Source organism: Salmo salar, chromosome 08 (assembly GCF_965601325.2).
Source record: "Salmo salar chromosome 08, fSalSal1, whole genome shotgun sequence".
Classification (NCBI taxonomy): domain Eukaryota; kingdom Metazoa; phylum Chordata; class Actinopteri; order Salmoniformes; family Salmonidae; genus Salmo; species Salmo salar.
In genome coordinates this window covers 13,286,973-13,314,869 of record NC_138298.1, presented here as the reverse complement: position 1 = coordinate 13,314,869, position 27,897 = coordinate 13,286,973, and the positions used below count along the sequence as shown (strand labels likewise).

The following is a 27,897-nucleotide window of genomic DNA, read 5'->3' as shown; positions in this document are numbered from 1 at the left end:
CATGAGAGCCAATTTCATCGTAGCGTTTCATGGTTTTGGCGACTGCACTTGAAGAAACTTTCAAACATCTTGAAATTTTCATGATTGACTGACCTTCATGTCTGAAGTAATAACTGTTGTTTCTCTTTGTTTATTTGAGATGTTCTTGCCATAATATGGACTTGGTCTTTTGCCAAATAGGGCTCTTCTGTTTACCACCCTACCTTGTCACAACACAACTGATTGGCTCAAACGCATTGAGGGGAAAGAAATTCCACATTTAATTTAAATGTTTTCCACCTCATGAAACTGGTTGAGAGTATGCCAAGACTGTGCAAAGCTGTCATCAAGGCAAAGAGTGGCTACTTTGAAGAATCTCAAATATAAAAGTTATTTTGATTTAACACTTGGCAATGCAGACGAGCGTGTGGGTGCAATAATTGAATAATATAGATTTCTAAATGTATTTTGCGTAGTCAGCCTGTTAGTCTAAATGAAATGTGAGATGTAGTGGAGATCAAGTTTATAAATTGCCTTGCTGGGCTGATGAGACAGTTGATTGCACAATCAAATGGAATAGAGTTGGGTTGTCTGTGTGAACACAGCCCAAAAAAACAGGTAGGTATTTTAACGTCATAGATTTAGCCGGTGGTAACTTGTGGAATAGACACTGTCTGGAATGCGGTTTTAACCAATCAGCATTTAGGATTAGACCCAACCGTTGTACAATTAAACATATTACATTTTACAACAGGTGTGTGTGTCCTCGGGCCACTACTCTACTACCACATATCTACAACACACAATCCATATGTACTTGTGTGTAGAGTGCATGTGTTAGTATGCGGACTGCAAGGGGTGCACAGATTGCAAGTCTGATTTATTCAATTCTCCATGTTGTCTATATTAAAGGGAACTTCATTTTAATATAACAGGCTTAAATTCAACAATTTCTACTTAAAATGTCAAACGGGCGCAAAATGCACATTTCATGGAACAACTTATTATCTGTTGTAAGATCTTGTCTTAATGGGAAGGAAATACACCTGTTTAGATTTGAGGCTGTGGTGGAAACTGGGAAGTACTTACCTTGGCATGCCCATTCAAGCCTACTGAGGGAGGTGAAGTCACTGAACACAGAGACTTGATGTTTGCATCGATTGACTCTTGTGACTAACAGAACCAAAAGGTTTCACTTCAATGATACAGTATCTATGCAACAATGTTCAACTCGACTGCCCTTTTCAGAAGTTTTTCAGGTCCACGTAATGTCTTTATCTGTGATATTCTTTTTCCTAATTTTTTTCATCTATTTGTCATTTAATGTTACACTAATAAGGATGTTTTTCAGTTTAAATTATTATATCAATTTCTTGCAACCAATATAATATTTTATTTATTTATTGGGGATACAACCATCCCAGCTCTGCAAATTTTGCTATGAAGTGTCAGAATCATTAGATGATCTCTTGTTTTGGTACTGCCCATATGTACCTTGTTTTTGTTCGCAGGTTCAGGAATGGCTGAAAAATGTAAACATTTACCTGGCGCTAACTCTGCAAATACCACTACTTGAGGATTTGAAAAGTCATAGTATATCGATCAATAATATAATAATACTCTTAACTTCTTACCGTCCCACCTGGCCAACATCCAGTGACATTGCAGAGCGCGAAATTCAAACTACAGTATTAGAAATATTTAACTTTCATAAAATCACAAGTGTAACTTGTTAACTTGTTAATCCAGCTGCGGTGTCAGATTTCAAAAAGGCTTTACGGCGAAAGCAAACCATGCGATTTATCTGAGGACAGCGCCCCGCATACAAACACATGAAAAACATATTTCAACCAGGCAGGTGCAACATGAAAGTCAGAAATAGGATATAAAAAATGCCTTAACTTTGATGATGATGATCTTCTGTTGGCACTCCAAAAGGTCCCAGTTACATCACAAATGGTCCTTTTGTTCGATAATGTCCTTCTTTATATCCATAAAAACTCAGTTTAGCTGGCGCGCTTCAGTCAATAATCCACCCAGTTTCCCTCCATCAAAATGCATAAAAAATGAATCACAAACATTACTAAAACTTTTCCAAACAAGTCAAACAACGTTTATAATCAAACCTTGGGTACCCTAATACGTAAATAAACGCAAACATTTAAGACGGAGAATCGTTATTCTCTTTACCAGAGAAAAATACCAAAAACCGCGCTCTCTTCCACGCGCTTGGAAACACTACAGCCAAAATGGGAGCCACCTAGAAAAACTACAATTTCTGGCTCATTTTCCAAAAACCAGCTTGAAACTCTTTCTAAGACTGTTGACATCTAGTGGAAGCCCTAGGAACTGCAATCTGGGAGGACTTGGCCTTTTAATTAAAGTCATAGCCATTGAAAATAGAGGTAGGCTGAATTCTTTTTTGGGGGGGGTGGTTTGTCCTCGGGGTTTTGCCTGCCATTTCAGTTCTGTTATACTCACAGGCATAGTTTTAACAGTTTTAAAAACTTTTGTGTTTTCTATCCAAATCTACATATGCATATCCTATCTTCTGGGCCTGAGTAACAGGCAGTTTACTTTGGGCACGCTTTTCATCTGGATGTCAAAATACTGCCCCCTAACCAAGAGAGGTTAACAAAACATTTTCATTTACAATCTGTAGAAACTATGCGAATAGAAAGGTTCATGACTTTTATGAAACAGCACAGTTGAAAAACATATGGCTAATAGAAACCAAAACTGGATGGTGGGAGGGGTTGAGGGGACGTGAAGGGTGGGACAAAAAAAAAACAAGATGACTGATGTAAAATATACTGTCTGTAAAATGTGTATATAGTATCTATAAGCAGGAAGTAGAAGCCTAAGTATTGTTGTCCATTTAGTTTACTCCAATTAGGGAAGGGATGTTTGGTTTAGGGGAAAATAATAAAGGAGGAATATATATAAGGGAACACTAAAATAACACATCCTAGATCTGAATGAATGAAATAATCTTATTAAATACTTTTTTCTTTACATAGTTGAATGTGCTGACAACAAAATCACACACAAATAATCTATGGAAATCCAATGTATCAACCCATGGAGGTCTGGATTTGGAGTCACACTCAAAATTAAAGTGGAAAACCACACTACAGGCTGATCCAACTTTGATGTAATGTCCTTAAAACAAGTCAAAATGAGGCTCAGTAGTGTGTGTGGCCTCCACGTGCCTGTATGACCTTCCTACAATGCCTGGGCATGCTCCTGATGAGGTGCCGGATGGTCTCCTGAGGGATCTCCTCCCAGACCTGGACTAAAGCATCCGCCAACTCCTGGACAGTCTGTGGTGCAACGTGGCGTTGGTGGATGGAGTGAGACATGATGTGCTCAATTGGATTCAGGTCTGGAGAACGGGTGGGCCAGTCCATAGCATCAATGCCTTCCTCTTGCAGGAACTGCTGACACACTTCAGCCACATGAGGTCTAGCATTGTCTTGCATTAGGAGGAACCCAGGGCCAACCGCACCAGCATATGGTCTCACAAGGGGTCTGAGGATCTCATCTCGGTACCTAATGGCAGTCAGGCTACCTCTGGCGAGCACATGGAGGGCTGTGCGGCCCCCCCAAAGAAATGCCACCCCACACCATGACTGACCCACCGCCAAACCGGTCATGCTGGAGGATGTTGCAGGCAGCAGAACGTTCTCCACGGCGTCTCCAGACTCTGTCACGTCTGTCACATGTGCTCAGTGTGAACCTGCTTTCATCTTTGAAGGGCGCCAGTGGCGAATTTGCCAATCTTGGTGTTCTCTGGCAAATGCCAAACGTCCTGCACGGTGTTGGGCTGTAAGCACAATCCCACCTGTTGATGTCGGGCCCTCATACCACCCTCATGGAGTCTGTTCTGACCGTTTGAGCAGACACATGCACATTTGTGGCCTGCTGGAGGTCATTTTGCAGGGCTCTGGCAGTGCTCCTCCTGCTCCTCCTTGCACAAAGGCGGAGGTAGCGGTCCTGCTGCTGGGTTGTTGCCCTCCTACGGCCTCCTCCACGTCTCCTGATGTATTGGCCTGTCTCCTGCTAGCGCCTCTATGCTCTGGACACTACGCTGACAGACACAGCAAACCTTCTTGCCACAGCTTGCATTGATGTGCCATCCTGGATGAGCTGCACTACCTGAGCCACTTGTGTGGGTTGTAGACTCCGTCTCATGCTACCACTAGAGTGAAAGCACCGCCAGCATTCAAAAGTGACCAAAACATCAGCCAGGAAACATAGGAACTGAGAAGTGGTCTGTGGTCCCCACCTGCAGTACCACTCCTTTATTGGGGGTGTCTTGCTAATTGCCTATAATTTCCACCTGTTGTCTATTCCATTTGCACAACAGCATGTGAAATGTATTGTCAATCAGTGTTGCTTCCTAAGTGGACAGTTTGATTTCACAGAAGTGTGATTGACTTGGAGTTACATTGTGTTGTTTAAGTGTTCCCTTTATTTTTTTGAGCAGTATGTATGTATGTATGTATGTATTTATGTATGTATATTTTAATTATTTTATTTATTTATTTCACCAAAAAATACATGGGCGTTAATAATCTTAATGAAGTGGGTACACTTTGAAAGGGGTAGTCCTTTCTGACATGGCTAGCAGATATGGTAGCATACAGTAGTGTTGGTTGATAGTAGCCACATACTTAGCATGTGCTTTAACGCCCAGTCATCACCAGCAAGGCGGCGTTGGGTCGAACCAACTTTGAACTCTGCTGTTTGTTGTATACCTGCCCGTCTGTGGGTTTGTGGTGTTCATGAGGACACATCAACACGCTGAGAATGTTCCTGACCTGACCTGGGCCAGTATTCACAAAGTGTCTGATCTAGGAGTGCTGATCTAGGATCTTTCTGTATGATATTACATTCCTTATGATCTAAAAGGCTAAACTTATCTTAGATCAACACTCCTACTCTGAGACACTATGAATACAGGCCCCAAGCTGATCTGTCACATCTCAACTGGCTTACCTATAAAAGCGTTCAAAGGCAAGTCTATGAAGACAGTAAGGCCATAATGATAGAACACTGTCATTTTACAGCAACATCTCAGTGCTTCCCATTAAAAGTCGAGCATAGGCTTACCCCATGGAGTTTTCACTGAGAAGTAACATCAAACCAAATATCAAGGTGCAGGTATAGTACATTGTCCAATGTGATGTCAGGTAGTCCAATTGCTCTAGGAGTCTTTACTTGGTACAATATGAACCTAGTTGCGCCACTGAACCCATTGGATCCCATTTTAGTCCAGTGGTACTGTTATGTGCCTGTCAACTCCAGATTACACCCCTTATTTGGTCTTAGTGGTGTGCCGCCACATTTCTAGTGCCATTTTAAAGGAACACCCAAGGAGGACCCACGGGAGGTTCCATTTGACAGCTCTAGATAGAGGGGTGTTGATGAATTGACTCACTAATCAATGGCCACTGTTGCCTGCTGTTTCCAGTGTCGGCAAGCCAGCCCACGTCTCCCATGGCACCTGTAGCTCCCAGCTCGGCCGTGGCTAGCCGCCTGGCGCGACCCATCAGCGATAGTCAGACTGAGATACAGAAAGGTACCTACAGCAACAGAGACGAGAAATACAGACCTGCTTTCTGCTCCCTCTTCTTTCTGGTTGGGATTTTCTCCTTGGCTCCCTCTTTTTATCAAGGCTCTGTCATTCCTTCAAAATCCATCGTCCACGTCCTTCATCGACTTCTACTGCCGTTTCTCTTCTGTCTTCGCGTCCTTCCCCTCTCTCTCTCCCTATTCGTTCAATTTCACCTTTGGCTTCTAGCTGTGAAGGATGTGACTACCTGAAAGCTTGACGGTGGTCTCTGGTTCGTAACAGCTGAGGTTAGGCTACTGGCAACTAATTCTGACGGTTGTCTGCATTTCTCCCATAGCTGGCTGTAAGGGTCCTCGTCTTGTTTCAACATTTCACAAACACACACTTGCTAGAACCAACCAAGCCTTACACAGCTTCACCCGAGTTTTAATCAGCATCCCTGCTTAACTCCTGTATCCTCCTTGCATCACTGGGCTCCCGTAGTTCCTTGCAGGTTGTCCCTTCTACTCTAAATGAAACTCCTTGCAGTTGCTTGTATTTCACCTGCAGGTAAACGTATATACTTGTGGTATTTTAGCTGAAGTTGATAATTGTCAAAGTATCATAGTCAGCATCTAACTTTGACTCAGTGTCTCCATGTTCCAGTCTGACACAACTGGACATTGCATATCAATCCTATGATTGATTCACCATAGTCTCACATCTACATTTTATATTCTCTTAACACTTTATGATATCTTACCAGAGCTCCAAGCTAACAGATACAGCTTCTCTCAACATTCATGACAGTCGCCTTTCTCTTCAGGCACTATGCAAGGGCAGCCACATAGCGGGCCGGTGGTCCTGGCAGATGACCTGAAGAACCCGGCCGTGGAGAAACTGGAACTAATGAGGAAGTGGAGTATCAACACGTACAAAGTAATACTTGCCACCAGCACCTACTGCCCCCTCCTTCTCTCACTCACATATTCTCAACCTTGCTTTTTCACACCTCTATCTCCTTAGTCCCTCCCTCCCTCCCACAATCCATTTCCGACTTGGACAGGTAAACTACCCCTTTTCATTTTTCAAACTGGCTGGCATCTGCAGCTGGCATCGCAACACACACACACACAGCTTTTCATAGATTGGTGAGCTACCTATGATCTCATCTGTCCATAATTCCCCATTGTGCTGTGAATGTTTACTGATGGCTCCCCTGCTTTATTGTACACTTACAAAAGAACAAAACAAAAGGGTTGCTGTAGAACATCTGATGCAGCCAAACTGTTTCTCAGTGATAATACACTACATACACATTTATAATATCCATTTAAAGATATTGCCTTGAAAGTGATCACAGCTTTAGATAACCGTTAAATAAAATCTGTCTGCTCCCAGAGCCAACACACAGGCTTTAGCTTGGAGGGCTAACATGGTCTTGAGACAAGTCGATGACCTGGGTTTGATACCTGGGGTTGGTTACACTAGGATTCTGTGTATCTGATGTTGGGTTCTCAATGCTAACAATGTTAGTGCTAACTCGTTTGAAACCAAGATCAGCTACTCTCGGATGCTAACACTAAGTCGTTCGAAACCCCAGGTCAGTTACACTGAGATAATATATGCTGACACTAACTTGTTTCAAACGCAAGGTCCGTTATTTTAGAATGCTAATGCTAAATCGTTCCATTTCATTGGTCAGTTACATTAGGAATGCTAACACTTCTCTCCCCGCAGTGCACCAGGCAGATCTTGTCGGAGAAGCTGGGCCGCGGCTCACGAACGGTGGACCTGGAGCTGGAGGGGCAGATCGAAGTGCTGCGTGACAACAAGCGCAAGTACGAGCACGTGGTCAAGCTGACCCAGACTCTGGCCAACCAGCTCACCCAGATGATGCAGATTCAGCGTCAGCTGGGCGACGCCTTCGCTGACCTCGGCCTCAAGTCGCCGGAGCTCCATGTGAGGCAGACACTCTTTTTTTAAAATTATTATTATTTTTATTTATTTATTTACTTTGACCTTACCGAGCAACCTGAAGCTGGAGTAGGTTGAAGTAGTTGACACTAACCACTGATACAGGATTAGAAATAAATCTTTATGCCCGTAATCTTAATGTAAGGTTAGGATTGGGGGTAAAGTAACCTCATCCTAGATCTGTGGTTTGGGGCATACCTTGTAGGATGGCCATTTCTGGCTCTGGTTCTTTGTCAATACTCTGAAATGACTTCCTTTCCTAATCACTTTTTTTTTCATAACCACTGATAGCTAGGTGAAAGAACTGGATAGGTTTCCACTATTTTGCTTTCACCTGTCAGATCAGTCAGTGATTTTCTCCCTTTTCTTTTTTACCTGAGCTGCTTCAGGTTGCCTCAGTGAGGATGATTCTGAGTGGGTTCACTTGTGTTGAATTCTCAAACACACTAAATGCCTTTTGATAAATTGTTTTCATTTGTCTCTATATAAAATGGATTTAAAAGACAGACTGCTTAATGCAAAGCCAGACCTATTATGTGACTTAGCTGTTTCATACATGATGCATCATTTATTATTTGTAGTAAATGTGATATTGATGTACACTGAAATAGTATGAAATGCTAAACAAATGTCCTTTTTCCCCCCCTGCACTGACTCTCTTGAACTGGCTCTATGCACACTCACACATACTACACTGGCACTCCAACACACACACACACACTGCATACAATCATACACACAAAACACGCCTACATGCATATTGACTCTACACTCACAAATACACACTTTCACACTCTTCACATACACTGCTGTTACTCTGTTTATCTATCCGTCCTGACAAGGGGTTGGAACCTAAATTATTTCCCAATCGTTTTGTTCTGAACAGAAGCGTATTTTCTTTTGTTCCACTGTTCCAACCAGCAAAATGAAGTTATGAACCGGTTCGAACCCCCAAAAAGTAATGGTTTATATAGTTTCTTTCCGTTCCTTTTTTAAACCTCTGAAATCATTGTATTTTTTTTTACATTAAATTACTTCACCAATGGATAGAGCAGCTTGCTATGGAGGGGGCAAGATATGTAAATGTATTGGACAGACAAGTGTAGTGAAGGGCGATGAGAGCGCTGGGCATGAAGCAATGGGCATCTTGTTATGACATGCATGATCTGAATTAGACCCACAGAATTATATCTACGAAGGAGCGGCGTCTTTGAAGAAAGTTTGAATGTCTTTGAACTTCAGAGTTGGCTTAACTAACGTTGGACCAGAGCTAGCCCTTGATCATGACTCTCAGTTCCATTACACATAATGTGGCCTAGAGTTTTCAAGCACTAGGCCAGAGCTAGCTAGTGTGTGTGGAGTGGCACCAGAATTAAAATAAAAAATACTTTTGTAGTTAATAAATCCAATGTGAAACGTGATATCGGTGGTATCCTTAACCAGAATTGAAAAAGTGAATCCATTGTTCCCAAATTTGAAAATCCCCCTCCCTATTTTTTTAATCACGCTTGTAACGTCAGTAACTACAGTAGACTGCATGCTTCAGAGGGAGGGGAGGTTCAGCTGGCAGGCAGGCAGACACTATAATACGTTTGAGTGACAATGAGGGCTTTGCATAGGTGCTTTGTTGCATTTTTTTTTTGTGGGACTGGGAAAAAAAATGCCTGGAATGTAAAATAAGGTTATTAACCAGTTTCCATGCTTTTAAAATAGCGTTTCTGTTCCCGGGAACAGTATAGATCACTTTTGTTCTGGTTCTGTTCCTCCCAAACATTTAGTTATTTTACGGTTTTCAGTTATGTTCCCTGAACCGGTTCCAACCCGATCCAGATTTTCTAGTCACTTTTATCCCTACTTGCATGTACACATTACCTCAACTACCTCGTACCCCTGCAAATTGACTTGGTACCGGTACTCCTTGTATATAGTCTTCTTGTTGTTATTTTGTGTTAATATTTCCTTATTTTTTTGTGCACATTTTTCTTACTTTTTAACTTTGCCTGGTTGGGAAATGGCTTGTTATCAAGCATTTCATGGTAAATTCCACACCTGTTTAATTCGGCGCATTTAATCGAAATACATGATTTTAAGTATTTGCTTATGCATAAATGATAGCAACCTAAAACCCTTGTCAGATTTAAAGGCAATTGTGAACAGTAAACTGGGTGGGTCCTGAACTTCATGTTCTTTCTTTATTGTAATGGGTTTTATGCACATCCCCAACTGCTGCCTAATGAAAGGTGTGTGTGTTTCAATGTTCTGTTTTTAAGATGGTAGCACTGCCATGTTTCATTTTAGATTTTTTTTTAACAGCCTTCTGTTGTATAATGAGTAAGTCTGTCAAATTGTTTATTTGCTGTGACATTTAGGCCTAGACGTTTGTTAAGAGTTAAGACTTCCATTTGTATGAAAGGTTTAAATAAACATGTTTCTAGATTTAAGAAAGCACAACTCATGGTTGGAAGTTAAATGTGACTGTCTGAATTGTTATTTGATCTATGAGCTCTCAATTGGAAACCCTTGACGGGAATTCGATAATGATTAAATGTACACTACCGTTCAAAAGTTTGGCACCTAGAAATGTCCATGTCCATTTTTAAAATATAAAATCAAATTGATCAGAAATACAGTGTAGACATTGTTAATGTTGTAAATGACTTTTGTAGCTGGAAACGGCAGATTTTTCATGGAATATCTACATAGTTGTACAGATATTATTATCAGCAACCATCACTACTGTTCCAATGGCAATTTGGGTTAGCTAATCCAAGTTTATCATTTTAAAAGGCTAATTTATCATTAGAAAACCCCTTTGCAATTATGTTAGCACAGCTGAAAACTGTTGTCCTGATTTAAATCAAATCAAATGTATTTATATAGCCCTTCTTACATCAGCTGATATCTCAAAGTGCTGTACAGAAACCCAGCCTAAAACCCCAAACAGCAAGCAATGCAGGTGTAGAAGCACGGTGGCTAGGAAAAACTCCCTAGAAAGGCCGAAACCTAGAGAGGAACCAGGCTATGAGGGGTGGCCAGTCCTCTTCTGGCTGTGCCAGGTGGAGATTATAACACCACATGGCCATGATCTTCAAATGTTCATTATTGAACAGCATGGTCAAATAATAATAATCATAGTAGTTGTTGACGGTGCAACAAGTCAGCACCTCAAGAGTAAATGTCAGTTGGCTTTTTCATAGCCGATCTTTGAGAGTATCTCTACCGCTCCTGCTGTCTCTAGAGAGTTGAAAACAGCAGGTCTGGGGCAGGTAGCACGTCCGGTGAACAGGTCAGGGTTCCATAGCCGCAGGCAGAACAGTTGAAACTGGAGCAGCAGCACGGCCAGGTGGACTGGGGACAGCAAGGAGTCATCATGCCAGGTAGTCCTGAGGCATGGTCCTAGGGCTCAGGTCCTCTGAGAAAGAGAGAATTAGAGAGAGCATATTTAAATTCACACAGGACACCGGATAAGACAAGAGAAATACTCCAGATGTAACAGACTGACCCTAGCCCCCCAACACATAAACTACTGCAGCATAAATACTGGAGGCTGAGACAGGAGGGGTCAGGAGACACTGTGGCCCCATCCGATGAAACCCCCGGACAGGGCCAAACTGGCAGGATATAACCCCACCCACTTTGCCAAAGCACAGCCCTCACACCACTGGAGGGATATCTCCAACCACCAACCTACCATCCTGAGACAAGGCCGAGTATAGCCCACAAAGATCTCCGCCACGTCACAACCCAAGGGGGGTGCCAACCCAGACAGGAAGACCACGTCAGTGACTCAACCCACTCAAGTGCACCCCTCCCAGGGACGGCATGGAAGAACACCAGTAAGCCAGTGACTCAGCCCCTTAAAGAAGCAATAAAACTGGCCTTCTTTAGACTAGTTGAGTATCTGGAGCATCAGCATTGTGGGTTCGATTACAGGCTCAAAATGGCCAGAAACAAAGACCTTTCTTCTGAGAAATGAAGGCTATTTCATGTGAGAAATTGCCAAGAAACTGAAGATCTTGTACAACGCGGTGTACTACTCCCTTCACAGAACAGCGCAAACTGGCTCTAACCAGAATAGAACGAGTAGGAGGCCCCGGTGCACAACTGAGCAAGAGGACAAGTACATTTGTGGCTAGTTTGAGAAACAGATGCCCCGCAAGTCCTCAACTGGTATCTTCATTAAATAGAACCCGCAAAACACCAGTCTCATCAGTGAAGAGGCGACTCTGGGATGCTGAGGCAGAGCTTCTAGGCAGAGTTGCAAAGTAAAAGCCATATCTTAGACTGGACAATAAAAATAAAATATGATTTTGTGCACCGGGGCCTCCCACTCTTTTCTATTCAGGTTAGAGCCAGTTTGCGCTGTCCTGTGAAGGGAGTAGTACACACATTACCAACAAACTAACATGGTCCAAGCACACCAAGCCAGTCGTGAATTGGGCACAACAAAACCTATTCCCCCTCAGGAGACTGAAAAGATTTGGCAAGGGTCCTCAGATCCTCAAAAGGTTCTACAGCTGCACCATCAAGAGCATCCTGACTGGCTCCATCACTGCCTGGTATGGCAACTGCTCGGTCTCTGACCGCAAGGCCCTACAGAGGGTAGTGGTACGGCCCAGTACATCACTGGGGCCAAGCTTCCTGCCATCCAGGTCCTCTATACCAGGCGGTGTCAGAGGAAGGCCCTAAAAATTGTCAGACTCCAGCCACCCTAGTCATAGACTGTTCTCTCTGCTACTGCATGGCAAGCGGTACCGGAGCGCCAAGTCTAGGTCCAAAAGGCTTCTACCCTCCAGCCATAAGACCGCTGAACATCTAATCAAATGGCTACCCAGACTATTTGCATTGCCTGCCCCCCCCCCCCCCCCCCCCCCTTACGCTGCTGCTACTCTGTGTTATTATCTATGTGTAAGTCACCCACATGTATATATTACCTCGACTAACCGGTGCCCCTGCACATTGATACTGTACCAATACCCCCTGTATATAGCCTCGTTATTGTTATTTTACAGCTCCTCTTTAATTATGTTACTTTTATTTGTTACTTTCATTTGTTTTCTTAGCTGCATTGTTGGTTAAGGGCTTGTAAGTAAGCATTTCACTGTATGCTCTACACCTGTTGTATTCGGCAAATACAATTTGATTTGATTGAGGGGTCACTCAATATACATTAATCTCTTTAGGAAATGCATCATTTTAGGGAATTAGTATTTTGATCATATTCAACGATACTATGCTTGCTCAGATAATACAATTGTTCTATGGTATTTGATATCTTATTGAATTGTCTAAAGTGTGTGATGCAATCTTGTCTTTCAGGAGGAGTTTGGCTACAATGCTGACACTCAAAAACTTTTGTCCAAAAATGGGGAGACCCTACTGGGAGCAATCAACTTCTTCATTGCCAGTGTGAACACACTGGTGGACAAAACAATTGAGGACACTATGATTAACATCAAACAGTATGAAATGGCCAGGTAATATGAGAATATCAGTTTAAATTGGTTTACTATTACTCGTTGACTGACTTGCATCCTCTTTTTGAACATTTTGACAGCATACGTTATTCCTAGGCAGTTTAGGAAATTGCCATGTCCAAGTTAGTGTTTTGGGGAGGTTTCATCAATGTTTTGTAGGATTTTGTTTGACTGTTGGTTGTGTTACTACCCCTAGCTTGGTCCCAGATCTGTTTGTGTTGTATAACCAACTCCTCGTTGTCTGGAAAAATGTTGACCGTTGGCAAGTGACAAAAAGAGTATGTAGTTGACCTTCGTCTGGTTTTTGACACCCCCCTGTAGGGTTGAGTTCGACGCGTACCGCACAGACCTGGAGGAATTGAACCTGGGCCCGCGGGATGCCACCACGCTGCCCAAGATAGAACACTCCCAGCAACAGTTCCAGATCCACCGCGAGAAGTACGAGAAGATGCGCAATGACGTCTCCATCAAGCTCAAATTCCTGGAAGAGAATAAGGTACTTCAGAAGCTAGTTTTTGCTGCCATTTCAGGAGACATGAGTATTCTTAGTATTTTTTTCAGCATCAAGGGCTAGTACAGAATACATGTGACCAGATTTTGCGTCCTTACTAGGATGGAATTGTCTTGGAACCTTTGCTGGCAACTAGGGATTAACATGGGTAACAAGGATCCCGGGAACACTCTTCACATTTCCCGAAATAATAACCTTGGAAATTACAATATTTTTCCCCAATGTGTCACTAATGTAATTCCTTGACATGCGCATCGGCAGATTAGCCAAAAATAAAATATCACATTATGCAAGCAGGTTGTCGCATGGAAGCTTTCTTTAGCCTGGCGTATTTTTTTCACACAAAGTCATCATAAATTCAAAGCACATGCCTAATTGACACTGCCGGACCGCACATGCAACCTGAATGCAGTTAATAAACACAACAGTGTAGCCTATAAAATGAGTGCTGCTTTGAGCTGTCATTGTGACTCTTCAGACAGTCACAAATGTTATAGGCCTATGCCCAATTTACTACATGGGCATCTCTGTCACAGATATTAAGCCTGCTAACAATTCAGAGAGGCATGAGGGGAAATTATATTTTCACCTAGAGCCTAGGCTATTTTCCTAATCGTTCCCACTGAAACCAAAATCCTGACTGCTGTCTCGCATGAAAATTCCTAACTTTATTCTGTAATTCATAGGTTGTATTGTCAAAGCACGTCTCTTGCCTGTGTGTCAAAATACCGCTATAACATTTCCTCCGCTTCTCTGCGCTGTCTTGTGCTTGCTGACTATATGTAAGCTTCGGTTGAGAATGTGTGATCAACAAACAATATGAGAGTAGATATGGATATTTTTAAAACAGAGTTGGTCCTTGTTAAAATACTTTAATATTTAAACAATTTTAAACAAAAAACACTCTTCAGTTCATAAATAAAGGGGAGATGATCTGTATAATCAACTTGCTTTCGCCAAATTAGATATTCTGTCATTCGTTGAAGGTTATCTAGCAAGCTTATTAGCAAGTTTGGTCATTTTACTTTTGTTGGACTGTTTTTGTTACAAAGTTTTGTTACCAAGTTTGTATGATTCGATAACGCTATACTCAGGGTGCGTCCTGAGTGTGTTCTGTGTCGAGAGTCTACTGCTGAAATGTGCTGAATTAATTGAGGAACATGGTAACGCTCTGAATTTCTGAACGGCCTGTTTCGCAAATTCACCACAATGTCATTGGCGATCAAAGATAAAGTAAATATCAGTTTCATTTGCTCTGAAATCTTTACGTAGTGGCGTAGCCAAGGCGACAACGTGGTGCAGAGCCCCTCTTATTTAGGAAGAACCCTGGCACAGTGACCATATCTTGGTTTTAAATGTGCACCTTAAATTTTTGCAGTATTTCCTGGAATTCTCTGAATAAATATGAATTATTCCCGCTATTAAAACTTGATACATTTTCATGAAAATATTCATCGTTACTGCCACGTCAGCCTGGTCTCATTGACTAGACCTAACATAGTAAAATCAAATCCGGGACACTCAAATTGTAAGATATAATACGTTTGGTATGGTTACTTAATCTTACATCTAGACATTCCGCTAGCGGAACACCTGCTCCAATATCCAATGATAGGTGTGGCGCGAATTACAAATTCCTCAAAAATACAAAAACTTCAATTTTTCAAACATATGACTATTTCACAGCATTTTAAAGATAAGACTCTCCTTTATCTAACCACACTGTCCGATTTCAAAAAGGCTTTACAACGAAAGCAAAACATTAGATTATGTCAGCAGAGTACCAAGCCAGAAATAATCAGACACCCATTTTTCAAGCTAGCATATAATGTCACAAAAACCCAGAAGACAGCTAAATGCAGCACTAACCTTTGATGATCTTCATCAGATGACAACCCTAGGACATTATGTTATACAATACATGCATGTTTTGTTCAATCAAGTTCATATTTATATCAAAAACCAGCTTTTTACATTAGCATGTGACGTTCAGAACTAGCATACCCCCCGCAAACTTCCGGCGAATTCACTAAGAATTTACTAAATTACTCACGATAAACGTTCACAAAAAGCATAACAATTATTTTAAGAATTATAGATACAGAACTCCTCTATGCACTCGATATGTCCGATTTTAAAATAGCTTTTTGGTGAAAGCACATTTTGCAATATTCTAAGTACATAGCCCAGGCATCACGGGCTAGCTATTTAGACACCCGGCAAGTTTAGCACTCACCAATATCAGGTTTACTATTATAAAAGTTTGATTACCTTTTGTTGTCTTCGTCAGAATGCACTCCCAGGACTGCTACTTCAATAACAAATGTTGGTTTGGTCCAAAATAATCCATCGTTATATCCGAATAGCGGCGTTTTGTTCGTGCGTCCCAGACACTATCTGAAATGGTAAATCAGGGTCGCGCGCATGGCGCAATTCGTGACAAAAAAAATCTCAATATTCCATTACCGTACTTCGAAGCATGTCAACCGCTGTTTAAAATCCATTTTTATGCCATTTTTCTCGTAAAAAAGCGATAATATTCCGACCGGGAATCTCCTTTTAGCTAAACAGAGGAAAGTAAACAAAGCTTTCGGTCGACGCGGGCACGAGCCTGAGTCTCACAGTACTGTAACCAGCCACTACCCAAACGCGCTACTTTTTTTCAGCCAGAGCCTGCAAAGCCACGATTCAGCTTTTTACCGCCTTCTGAGACCCTATGGCAGCCGTAGGAAGTGTCACGGGACAGCTAAGATCCTCACTCTTCAATAAACAGAGACAAGAAGAACGACACCTTGTCAGACAGGCCACTTCCTGCCTGAAACCTTGTCAGGTTTTTGCCTGCCAAATGAGTTCTGTTATACTCACAGACACCATTCAAACAGTTTTAGAAACTTTAGGGTGTTTTCTATCCATATGTAATAAGTATATGCATATTCTAGTTACTGGGTAGGAGTGGTAACCAGATTAAATCGGGTACGTTTTTTATCCAGCCGTGAAAATACTGCCCCCTAGCCATAACAGGTTAAGATAAAAACGAAAATTGTAATTCGTAACATATCATACGAAATGGGTAATGGACAGCCACAAATTAATACATACCATACGTGACATGTCATATTAAATGGAGTGTCTCTAATTTACGTACAGAATAATACAAAATGTTCTGAGACCAGGTTGGCCAAATCTAAAACTGACCAGTGTTGCTGTTTGAAAAGACTGCTGGGATATTTGCTGAATCAAAACAAACTTGTCCATTACACAGTTCTTCAACAGGCATTAACTGCGAGTATGTGTTTGTTAACTCTGGTGTGAGTGCTCATGTCCACTTTCTGTTCTTTCTCCTCCTTCCGACCCCTTTCCCAGGTGAAAGTGTTGCACAACCAGCTGATCCTCTTCCACAATGCCATCGCGGCATACTATGCAGGAAACCAGCAACAGCTGGATCAGACGCTCAAGCAGTTCCACATCAAGTTGAAAATGCCTGGCGGGGATACACCATCTTGGCTGGAGGAACACTAATCAACCGACCCACCCCTCCCAAAAAATCCACTGTGGTTTGGTCTGGAGAGGCTCCAGAATTATTGTGAAACAACAGGAAATGCTCTCCACTCCCTGTCTGCCTCTGTTCCTCCCACTTTTCTTCAGGATTGTAAAAGGTTTTTAGGCAAAGCAACACTAAGACAAAGAATTAAAAAACAAAAAATATTTGTCAATCTCTTGGTTGATAAACTGTAAGTTCTGTTTTCTACTATGCTCTTGTTCTTCCTGTACAAGGAAATCCATTGACCTTTGTTCTAATCGTGAAGTGGCACTCTTTTTCTCTTGTTCCCTTCTTTTTTACTTGGAACTGTTGCAGTTCTTTTCGAATCATGGGAAATTCACTTTTTGGGGTTGATTTGACAAATCTAGTGAGAAGCACGGAGATGTTAAATACATTTTGAAAAGTGTATGGCCTTTTTACTCCAGCTTATTAATGTAGCTCGATACCGCAGAGACATTTTGGGACAAAATGGCCGGCGTCTATTTGGCTCTGCATCCAGTTGGATAATTTATCTCCACTTTTCTTAAAAGTCTGGCCACCCGTTGATGAAGTAACACTAATGATAGGCATCATTAAATGTACATGATGTATCATAACCTTGATGTGACACCTGTTATACCCAGTGTATGACTGTAGGAAATGGATTACCGCCGCCTTGGAATTCGATACAGTAGATTAGATGATTGGTTTTCACTGTTTGTCATTGTACTGTAATGAATAGCGCCGCTGAGCATTTTATGACACGCGTCAATGTCATGTTTATGGTGCTATTATGTTGCAGTAATGATGTTCAAGTAGTGTTAACCGTTTGTTTGTATTTTACTTTAATCATGGGTATATGATGGACAATATAAATTATTGAATTGAACATTTTTGTAATTCCAGAGAAATTGAAGGACCGGCCTTACCACGTGAACTTGATGTGCCTTGTTTTATGTCTGTACAACTCTCTCGCTCTGTCTGGTGTTTCAGCAACACACAGACCCCTCACACTGCCAGCTTCAGGACCACATAGCAGTAGATGGATAAAGAATGGACCAAACATACCTACATTTCATACACTCCAAACCAACATAAACCACTCAATTGTCCTATTTCACTATTACCTTGCCGTGTGAGTAGAATCCTTTTTGCCGCATTTGAGAAGGGGGGTAAATAGGTGTAAACAGCTAGCGATTTAGCTGCTAATTAAAGAGTGAGACTTATCTGCTTTGAAACTAACCTATATGCTAAACGAGAACGTAAATGTTTGCATTTTGGAATCAGAGCAACAAAAGTTCAGTCTTGGCATTGTACAACGACAATCTCTATGCTAGTTAATGGCGCAAACAGCACAATGTGACATTATAGTGAAATGGGGTGATTCCCTTGACTTTCCAATTGCAGTCACTTTTTAAAACGTTATCCTCTCAAGTATATAATATTGCACATTTATGTACTATGAGACAAAAATAAACACTTGTGTAAAAATTGTGTATATGAGATGAAACCTAAGTGAAAGTGGACTTGAAAAACTTTTTGTACATAGGAAAGACCAGCATCCTTTTCTTGAGCTTCTAACCTTTTGAATAGTTATTTTCGGAATACTATAGTTATTTCCTTCGAAAGGACCACAGGTATTCTAGCCAGCTGTCTCGTCCCTGCGGGCAAAATATGGCATGGGATTTCATAATGACGTCATATTCTGGTTGTTGAAAAGTTAGATAGCCAGATGACAACCAGGTGAAGACCTCTTTTTCATGATGCCATATTTTGGTTATCTGGTAAAGTTATATCTAAACACCTTCCCTTTAGAACCTGACCATAATGTTCACAAAAGACGCCATAATGATGTTATTGCAACCACTTTTGCCTACTGGGGTTCCTGTCTTCTACTTGTACCTACAGTACCGTTCCTGCTGTACAACAGCGTGTGTGTATTGTACATCAATCTGTTGTTCAATGACATGATGTAAGCATAGATAAATATATATATTTGTAATTTCCTCTTTTACCTTAGATTTATTATAGGGTATATGAATGAAGCCATGGGGCATTTTTCTCATGCTGATTAACAGATGTTGAGTTCAAAAACAGGTTTCTGAATGTCGTGCAATGTCTTTTGGGGGAAAATAATAAAATGTTTTCTTCATAAATGGCTCCTTTTGGTGTTTTTGGATGTTTGCAATAATCGAGCGCAGGCATTTTATATTTTCACAATGTCTTTGCATTTGGTGCCTTTGTATGATTTGTGTGTGTACATTTGGATGATTTAGCTTCATTTGGTGCTGCCACCAGGGGCTAGTATTGAGAAGGCTTAGCTACAGTATATAAATAAAGATATCATTTTCTGGTGTCACATTTTTAAGAAAACCTAAAATGCACATTGGCGTAGCTTGTTTTCTATTGATAAAGGGAATAATTAATTATGGAAGCATCTTGTACATAACTAAAGCACATCTTAAAACAGTGGAATATTTTTTTTTTTTTTTTTTAACAATTCCAGTGCAACATCTTTTGAATTGAGACTTTTCCAAGTGGAAAGCGTTTTATTTTAGAATCACCTACCTGCAACACCCCAAAAGTCTTAAGTGTCACGGGATCTAACTGATTCATTAAAAAACAGAATGGATGTGAAGTTTAACGGCGGTCTTCTCAAAGCCATTACAAAAGTAAAAGCAAGTGCTTGTGGAACTGATTTGTCTGATTTGTGCTTAATAAATTGCTGTCGCTTGGCAATTTGTCAGCAATTCAACTTTGCTCGCCCCTGGTCAGTTTTCAACTATTTCAATCCTCAGATTCTATTGTTTGTCCTTTTTTTTGATTTTACAATTTCAGAAAGTCAAAGCCTATCAGTTTTAAACAGTCCTTTTGTGGTCATCAGACATTAACAGTGTAAGTGCTCACTCACCGGATCTATTATTCATAAGCATAGACTCTTTGTCTGTATGGCATATGTTCTTTGTTTGCCTGGATGATATGTTACTGTAATATAGAATGATCCATTCTGTATAACTGTTTGGCATGTAAAACACCAGCATGAAGTCATAAGTGTGCCTCGAGGTGTGATGCAAACACATACTAGCTCATCGCAGGACTAAACACCAATAACAGTAACCATAAAACCTTGACACCAACAACACATCTGTCACTACAGTGAGGGTGACAAAGTGGCTCCCCCCCACCCCTTCCCTCTGTCACCCCAGACCACACGGCCCTCTCTTGAGAGAGTGGTGAATTCTGGAGGGGCTCTAAATTGTTTATGTGCCCCACTCCTCCCACCACCCTTGGGAAGTAAAATAAGCATGTGGAAACCGATTGGATTAGCCATTTACACAACAGCCACCGCATCATCAGTTAGCCTAGCCAGGCGCATTAGTGAATTAGCATAGCGTCCAGTACCGCATTGGCCTGATGGCTAGGCTAAGTATCCCCAAGTCTTTATGGGGGACTTATGTGAACGGTAGGATCAAACTTAAACTTTTTAAATTGACATTGTGTGTGTATGTATGTGTTGACATTTTGTGCCGCTATAACACATGGGTCAAAGGCCCATTTAGCAAAAGGCTCACTTAGCAATTACACAGCATACTCACAAAACGTATGCCTCCCAGAGGGTGTCATAGAAATTGATTGGTATTTGTCATTAAGACTAACACCACCAGCAGCCGATGTGTATCCGGTGTTTTTGGTAAACCTTCGATTTATGTTTGCTAAGTCTAGATTTAAAAAAATTGCACTGAGTAAAGGTTAAAAAAAAATAAAAAATCAGTGAGGTTTTTTATTACTTTTGTACCAAGTATACTGTAGATCCCTGTGTATACTTGTTGCAAATCACTTCTTCAACACGTGTGCCCAATTTCTAAGGGTAATTGAATTAAGAAATCCGCTACAGGTACACTTTTCATCAACTAATGCTTATAACAATGTCATCCAGTTCTGTCTCAGGACAATTCAAGTTTATGCATCTTCTCCACTTTACATAATTGTTCCAAATCTCTAGTTGAGTAAAATTATAATATGCTCATCCTCAAACTAGTTGAGCCGCCACCTCAGCAAGAGACATATAGCTCGAGGGAAGAGGGAGGAGAGAGTGGGTGTATTTCATTTAGAAATGGGTCCTTGCATGGAAGGACTGAGAACTAGTTAATGTGTTTATTAATTAATCTCCTTGACAGTAGGTTCTACTTTATTTATCAACCACTGTCTAGGCTATGAGACTTTGAAAATGGTCTATCACTGCGAAACAATTTAATAGCCATATGATTTCAAATATGGCGGATATGAAGATTTGAGCCAGTTTGCTACAGCAGGAAAACAATCCTGCAGCAACAGTAAATGTGGATTATAATCCATGGATATTTTTGTAAGAGCTGATACATTTTTCATATGGGAAAATCAGGTCTGAAATTGTAGGGCCTTATACTGTAGTAGCAGTTCATTTGATCTAAGATGGTTACAGTATAAGCAACAAGCTTACTATCACGTCAATAATTCAGCATTTAGGGCTTTAAAACTATGGACTGGTCAGTACCGTTAGATATGGGATCTGTAGCGTTTCATGGCATTCATCTTGAAGTAGCAAATAAGTGCAAATGTTGTTCACCATCGCATAGCAGCTCCTTTGCAGCAAAAACTGTGGCACTTTAATAAAACCTATAAGGCTGGTTTCCCGGACACAGATTACGTCCTCAACTATTAAACTTTCAATGCTTTTTTGTCCTGGACAAGGCTTAATATGTGTCTGGGAAACTAGTCCATACACTACCCATTATCTGCCTTCCTATCAGTTTTAATCTATTTTCTTCACACACACACACACACACATTCTCTCTCTCTCTCTCTCTCTAATTGTATGTATGGTGTAGCCTACCTTTTGCCTGTGAACTTAAAATTGGGGGTCCAGCCTTCAAGGTGGCTTACCCTTAGGGACCAAACAGAGGTCCAGTGACAGCCCATAGTCATTGGGAAGCAAAAACAACAGGACATACAGTAGGGGAGATAGGGTTCATCTTCGGGTCAAAGGTGAGGGGTCTAATGGAAATTTCCAGGTGAACAAAAAGGAGAGCAGTCAAATCAATCAAAATCATCTCGGTATAATTACAGGTTGTAATTATACCGACCCGCAGCACAGAAGCAGAGAAAATGTCTAGTTTGGCCTTAGCAGAGAAGGCCCTTATATCCTAATTACATAGCACCAAATGTCCTATAAACAACAGCCTGGGAGGCTTGTAGGAAGTCAAACAACTTTGTCAGCTGCTACAGAATCACAAAGTGTTTCACAGAATACAACAAAAATCAGTGTCATTGGTCCTTCAAACACCAGTCTGGAGTCAATCTCTATCAACAGATACAGTATGAGTTTAATCCATAACATACAGCATCAAGAACATCAACCCATACCTTGCACAACCAGAATACTGGAAATCATGTGTATTATAGAAAGAGAAAACATATAAATATGCTAAGCATTGTGTTAATCCCTCTAAACAGAATAACAACATTATTAATCTTAAATATTCCCCATTAAAAAGGGGTCAGGGTCAGAATTGATCGATTAATAGTTCTAGAAATGTTCTACCCCTGACCTTAAATGCTCCCAAGCATCTGTCACCTTTCTGTACTATTCTCTACTCTCTTACTCACCATCCTCTTTCTCTTCAGGCCCTCTCTCTTCCTCTCCATCTCCCAGAGAGCAAGATACGGGTGGACGCACCGCGTGTACCTGAGCCAATCACGTTTGAGACTGTGCATGCGATCTGCTGCACGGCGGCTGCTGCTGCTGTCGTCTCTGCCGCCCTTCAATACATTCTCGTCCCTCAACGCAGCCGCAACGAACAGAGGAAACCGTAAGCTCCAACTATAAAACCAAATAATATCAATAAACATATTTTCTTTCTCGGAAAAGTACGCCTAACTACCTGAAACGTTATCCGTGCAGATGACCTAGTATGCGTTGTACCCTCCTACCTCTCTCGGTAAGTGATTCATCAGTCTATGATTTGCTTCTTTAGTCTGCAATTAAGGAGCTAACTCACTGCAACTGTGAAGATGTGTGAAATGACATCATGCAAGTCTGTGCTTCTAAACAGTTATTCTTATGTAAAGTTTATTCGCTCTTGGTATGGATGCATAAGGTTGTTTTAACCAGCCTAAATTCGTTCCTTCGTTTTTTAGGGTTATTTTACATGTTGTAGCCTACTGTGTGAATGGTACAGCATAGGCCATTCCATCCAACACTGATTCCTAATTCTATGGATAGGACATGTCACAGAATTGAGATATTGTAGCTTAGTATCTTTGCTGAACAATGCACATTTCATGTCATGTGTGAGCATACCATATTGTATATTCATTTATTTGAAAATAATACAAGTGGTTACATTTTTGCCAAATATCTATATGTTAAAATAATCAATATGCTTGTATTTGGCTTTAACATGACATAATTCATTCACATGTCCTTAATTGAATACAATTAACAGTGATTATTAAATGTTCTAATTGATTCAGCTTAGCCACCAATTGATAATGTAAGTTTGCCAAATGCCATCAATGGATTTTGTTGGCTTGCTTTGAATTTATTGTAAACTGTGTAAAGTCTACTAAACTACATGAGCCCATCTAAGATTTACGGTATTGTTTTGTGTGAAAATAGTATTACCATACAAAAACAATTATTTCTTCCACTAAAACACCTGACGAATCTCTCTGAAAACCCATGAATTGCTGTATACATACATACGTTTGCATGTTTGCATTTGGCAACAATGTTGAATGTTGCAGTTTACCCAATCGTCTGAAAACAAGAGTGAAAATGACAACTTCTTCAAACGCAATTCCAATGTTATTGTGGATGTTCGCAAGTCAGCCTGTAACTCTGTGACCCCTCAACCTACGAGGCTACATGTTAAGGCTTTGCAACTCTGCCTGCGTTGGTCTAATCCCAAGACCCTTGCTCTTCCTTGGCCTTTGTATGCCATTTCTCATGCTAAAATGAATTAGAGGCAAACCATTCAAGTGAAGGGAACAATGCCCAAGAAAAAAAAGTTGCTCCCCTCCCCGGGTCTGGTCAAGGGGGTGGGTTGGTATCACCCCCGTTACCGTGCATATCGGGACCAGCGGGGAAAAACTACATTTTGTGACGCCATTTTATAGCAGAATTCTGTTTTCTTAAATCATGTTTATGAAAGTGTTACAGTTTAGATTGTTGTAAAAAGGTTCCGTTTACCCATGCTTATTGCACAACCCCCCCCCCCCCCCCCCCCCAACTTCCTCGGATTTGAATTGGAATGCGATTCTGATGTGATTCTGAAAGGATGTCGTGAAACATTTTATCCTCTTCACTTCGTGAGATTAGCCTTCAGTCTCCCTTTCTTTGAACGGTAGAAATTGCATTTAACTGCTGCTGTGCTGCACTGTCATGGAAAAGGTCAGAGCGCTGTAAAATTCAGGAGTGGAAAATGCAATGTCTTAATCTACAACACTGACGGATTACAAGCCACAATATGCATCGGAAAGAGAATAATGAGACTTGTAAAAAGTATGTATAACTCACAATGACGATATACTTCAAACACAAACCTTGTCAGGTTTGAGGTTTCAATAAATTAAATCGTCAGGATTCATATTACATATTTACTCTGTGAGTTAGATGAACGTTAATATTTTTTAACTGTTTAGGATTGGCCTTGGTAATACAAAAACAACTTTATTATTAAGAGGGTGCGTAGTATCATTAAGCACTCTTGTAATTTAAACCACACACATGCGTCACCTATAATCAGTCTTTCTCAGGGTACAAGGGCCTAGGGTATTTGTCTTGCTCTGAGCTATTGCAATGGGTACCTTGTTTTCCCCCTCTCAAGTAAACATCAGGTGTTTACAGTTCCTCTCTGCTTCCCCCTCCTGTTATCACTATGGTAACCTCAACAGCGTCCCTTCCTTATCTGTCTAGGGCCTAGGCCAATCACAGCTTTCAGTGTCAGAGTTGAATATTTTGATCAAACTGTAGAAGCCATTTTGAAATGTCATTTAATTTAACATTTTATTTTGAATAAAGACAGATACAATGACGCCATTGACACATTGAATACACAACAGTCACACACTTTAACCCACACTCATTTCCAGTGCTTGTCCCTAGATGAGCATTAAAGTATATTTCAAAATAAAATCTGGTTATACGGTGCCATAAAAAGGGGTTATTCGAGTAAAAATGTTAGATACCAATACTAGAGGCTCAGTTAGTAGAACTCAGTGTTCCATCATAGCCGGGCTAGACAGTCACCACCTATTAACAATGGAACAAAGGGGACGGATTCAAACCTTTGTTTTGATGCTTATCTCAATTCACTGTGTTTCCCTGTTCTGTGTGTTCCCTTCTCTCATTCTGTCAATGGATCTGACTTATTTTTCCCAATGAATATCCCCACTTTTCTTAACTCTCGATAGGCTTAGTGATTTAGAGCCAGTTTCTTTGTGATATGATTTTTTCATTTGTGCTCTCAGAATGGCTTTCAACACGCAGTGATTAGCCTCCACCTCTCTTGGGTCTTTCATTCTATACTGAACAAAAATATAAACGCAACATGTAAAGTGTTGGTCCCATATTTCATAAGCTGAAACAAAAGATCTCAGAAATTATCCATACGCACAAAACATGCATTTCTCTTAAATGTGTTTACATCCCTGTTAGTGAGCATTTCTCCTTTGCCAAGATAATCAATCCATCTGACAGGTGTGGCATATCAAGAAGCTGATTAAACAGCATGATTATTACACAGGTGCACCTTGTGCTGGGGACAATAAAAGGCCACTCTAAAATGTTTAACTGCAGGAATGTCCACCAGAGCTGTTGCCAGAGAATGTAATGTTAAATTCTCTACCATAAGCCGCCTCCAAGGTCTTTTTAATGAATTTGGCAGTATTTCCAACTGGCCTCACAGCCGCAGACCACGTGTAAACACACCAGCCAAGGACCTCCACATCTGGCTTCTTCATCTGTGGGATCGGCTGAGACCAGCCACCCGGACAGCTATGAAACTGTGGGTTTGCACAACCAAAGAATTTCTACACAAACTGTCAGAAACTGTCACTGGGAAGCTCATCTGCGTGCTCGTCGTCCTCACTAGGGTCTTGACCTGACTGCAGTTCGGCGTCGTAACCGACTTCAATAGGCAAATGCTCACCTTCGATGGCCACTGGCATGATGTAGAATTGTGCTCTTCACTGAGGAATCCCAGTTTCAACTGTATGGCAGACAGCCTGTATGGCGTTGTGTCAGTGAGTGGTTTGCTGATGTCAACGTTGTGAAAAGAGTGCCTTATGGTGGCGGTGGAGTTCTGGTATGGGAAGGCATAAGCTATGGACAACGAACACAGTTGCATTTTATCAATTGCAATTCACAGTCGTGAAGAGGGCACAACAATTAGAAGGTTAGAAGGATTACTTTATCCTATCCTAGGTATTCCTTAAAGAGGTGGGGTTTCAGGTGACTCCGGAAGGTGGTGATTGACTCCGCTGTCCTGGCGTCGTGAGGGAGCTTGTTCCACCATTTACCATTTACACACAATACCCCATAATGACAAAGTGGAAACATGGTTTTAGACATTTTTGTAAATTGATTGAAAATGAAATACAGAAATATCCAGTTTACATAAGTATTTACACCGCTGAGTCAATAATTTGGAGAAGCACCTTTGGCATCGATTAAAGCTGTGAGTCTTTCTTGGTAAGTCTCTTCCACACCTAGATTGTTCAATATTTGCCCGTTATCGTTTCAAAGTTCTTCAACCTCTGTCAAATTGGTTGTTGATCATTGCTAGACAACCATTTTCAGGTCTTGCCATAGATTTTCAAGTAGATTTAAGTCAAAACTGTAACTCGGCCACTTAGGAACATTCCCTGTCTTCTTGGTAAGCAACTCCAATGTAGATTTGGCCTTACGTTCTAAATTATTGTCCTGCTGAAAGTGGATTTAATCTCCCAGTGTCTGGTGGAAAGCAGACTGATTTTTAATGTATTTAGCTCCATTCCATTTCTTTTTTATCCTGAAAAACTCACCAGGCCTTAACAATTACAAGCATACTGTCACGTTCGTCGTAGGAAGGAGACCAAAGCGCAGCGTGGGTATCGTTCCACATCTTTTATTTTAATGTGAAACTTTGCAAGACAAACAATAAACTATAAACAAAACACAAACCATGACGACAGAGGTGCAACATGCACTACCTCAAAATAATCTCCCACAAACACAGGTGGGAAAAACAACTACTTAAATATGATCCCCAATTAGAGACAACGATGACCAGCTGCCTCTAATTGGGGATCATACAAAAATCCCAACATAGAAAGTAGAACCAAAAGAGCATAGAACTAAATAAACTAGATGAACCGTCCCCCCGTCCCCCCACCCCCAATCACACCCTGACCTACTGTACCATAGAAAATAAGAGCTCTCTATGGTCAGGACGTGACACATACCCATAACATGATGCAGCCACCACTATACTTGCAAATATGGAGAGTGGTACTCAGTAATGTGTTGTGTTAGACTTGCCCCAAACATAACACTTTGTATTCAGGACAAAAAGTGCATTGCTTTGCAAAATTTTTTTCAGTATTACTTTAGTGCCTTGTTGCGAACAGGATGCATGTTTTGGAATATTGTTATTCTATATCAGCTTTCTTCTTTTCACTCTGTCAATTAGGTTAGTATTGTAGAGTAACTATAATGTTGATGATCCATCCTCAGTTTCCTCCTATCATAGCCATTAAACTCTATAACTATTTTAAAGTCACCATTGGCCTAATGGTGAAATCCATGAGCAGTTTCCTTCCTCTCCAGCAACTGAGTTAGGAAGGACGCATGTAT

At 41.0% G+C, this 27,897-nt stretch overlaps 2 protein-coding genes across 5 annotated transcripts in view; both read left to right on the top strand.

Moving 5' to 3' along the window:
* LOC106610019 (arfaptin-1) overlaps window positions 1-19,177 on the top strand; it is a 45,693-nt gene extending 26,516 nt beyond the window's left edge. For 2 of the 4 annotated variants that reach the window (XM_014209121.3, XM_014209119.3), the window contains 6 exons: window positions 5,456-5,563; window positions 6,363-6,475; window positions 7,277-7,498; window positions 12,833-12,990; window positions 13,312-13,486; window positions 16,865-19,177. In XM_014209121.3, coding sequence (XP_014064596.1) covers window positions 5,456-5,563; window positions 6,363-6,475; window positions 7,277-7,498; window positions 12,833-12,990; window positions 13,312-13,486; window positions 16,865-17,020 — 932 coding nt within the window. In that variant the 3' untranslated portion in view covers window positions 17,021-19,177. The remainder of the gene's footprint in view (window positions 1-5,455; window positions 5,564-6,362; window positions 6,476-7,276; window positions 7,499-12,832; window positions 12,991-13,311; window positions 13,487-16,864) is intronic. The other 2 variants (XM_045722641.2, XM_014209120.3) reach the window with 1 other exon arrangement.
* Window positions 19,178-22,717: 3,540 nt separating this feature from the next.
* The window catches only part of LOC106610020 (FH2 domain-containing protein 1), a 60,333-nt gene continuing 55,153 nt past the window's right edge, over window positions 22,718-27,897 (top strand). The window contains exon 1 of the mRNA XM_014209122.3: window positions 22,718-22,999. The gene's annotated coding sequence lies outside the window, so the exon portion shown is untranslated. The remainder of the gene's footprint in view (window positions 23,000-27,897) is intronic.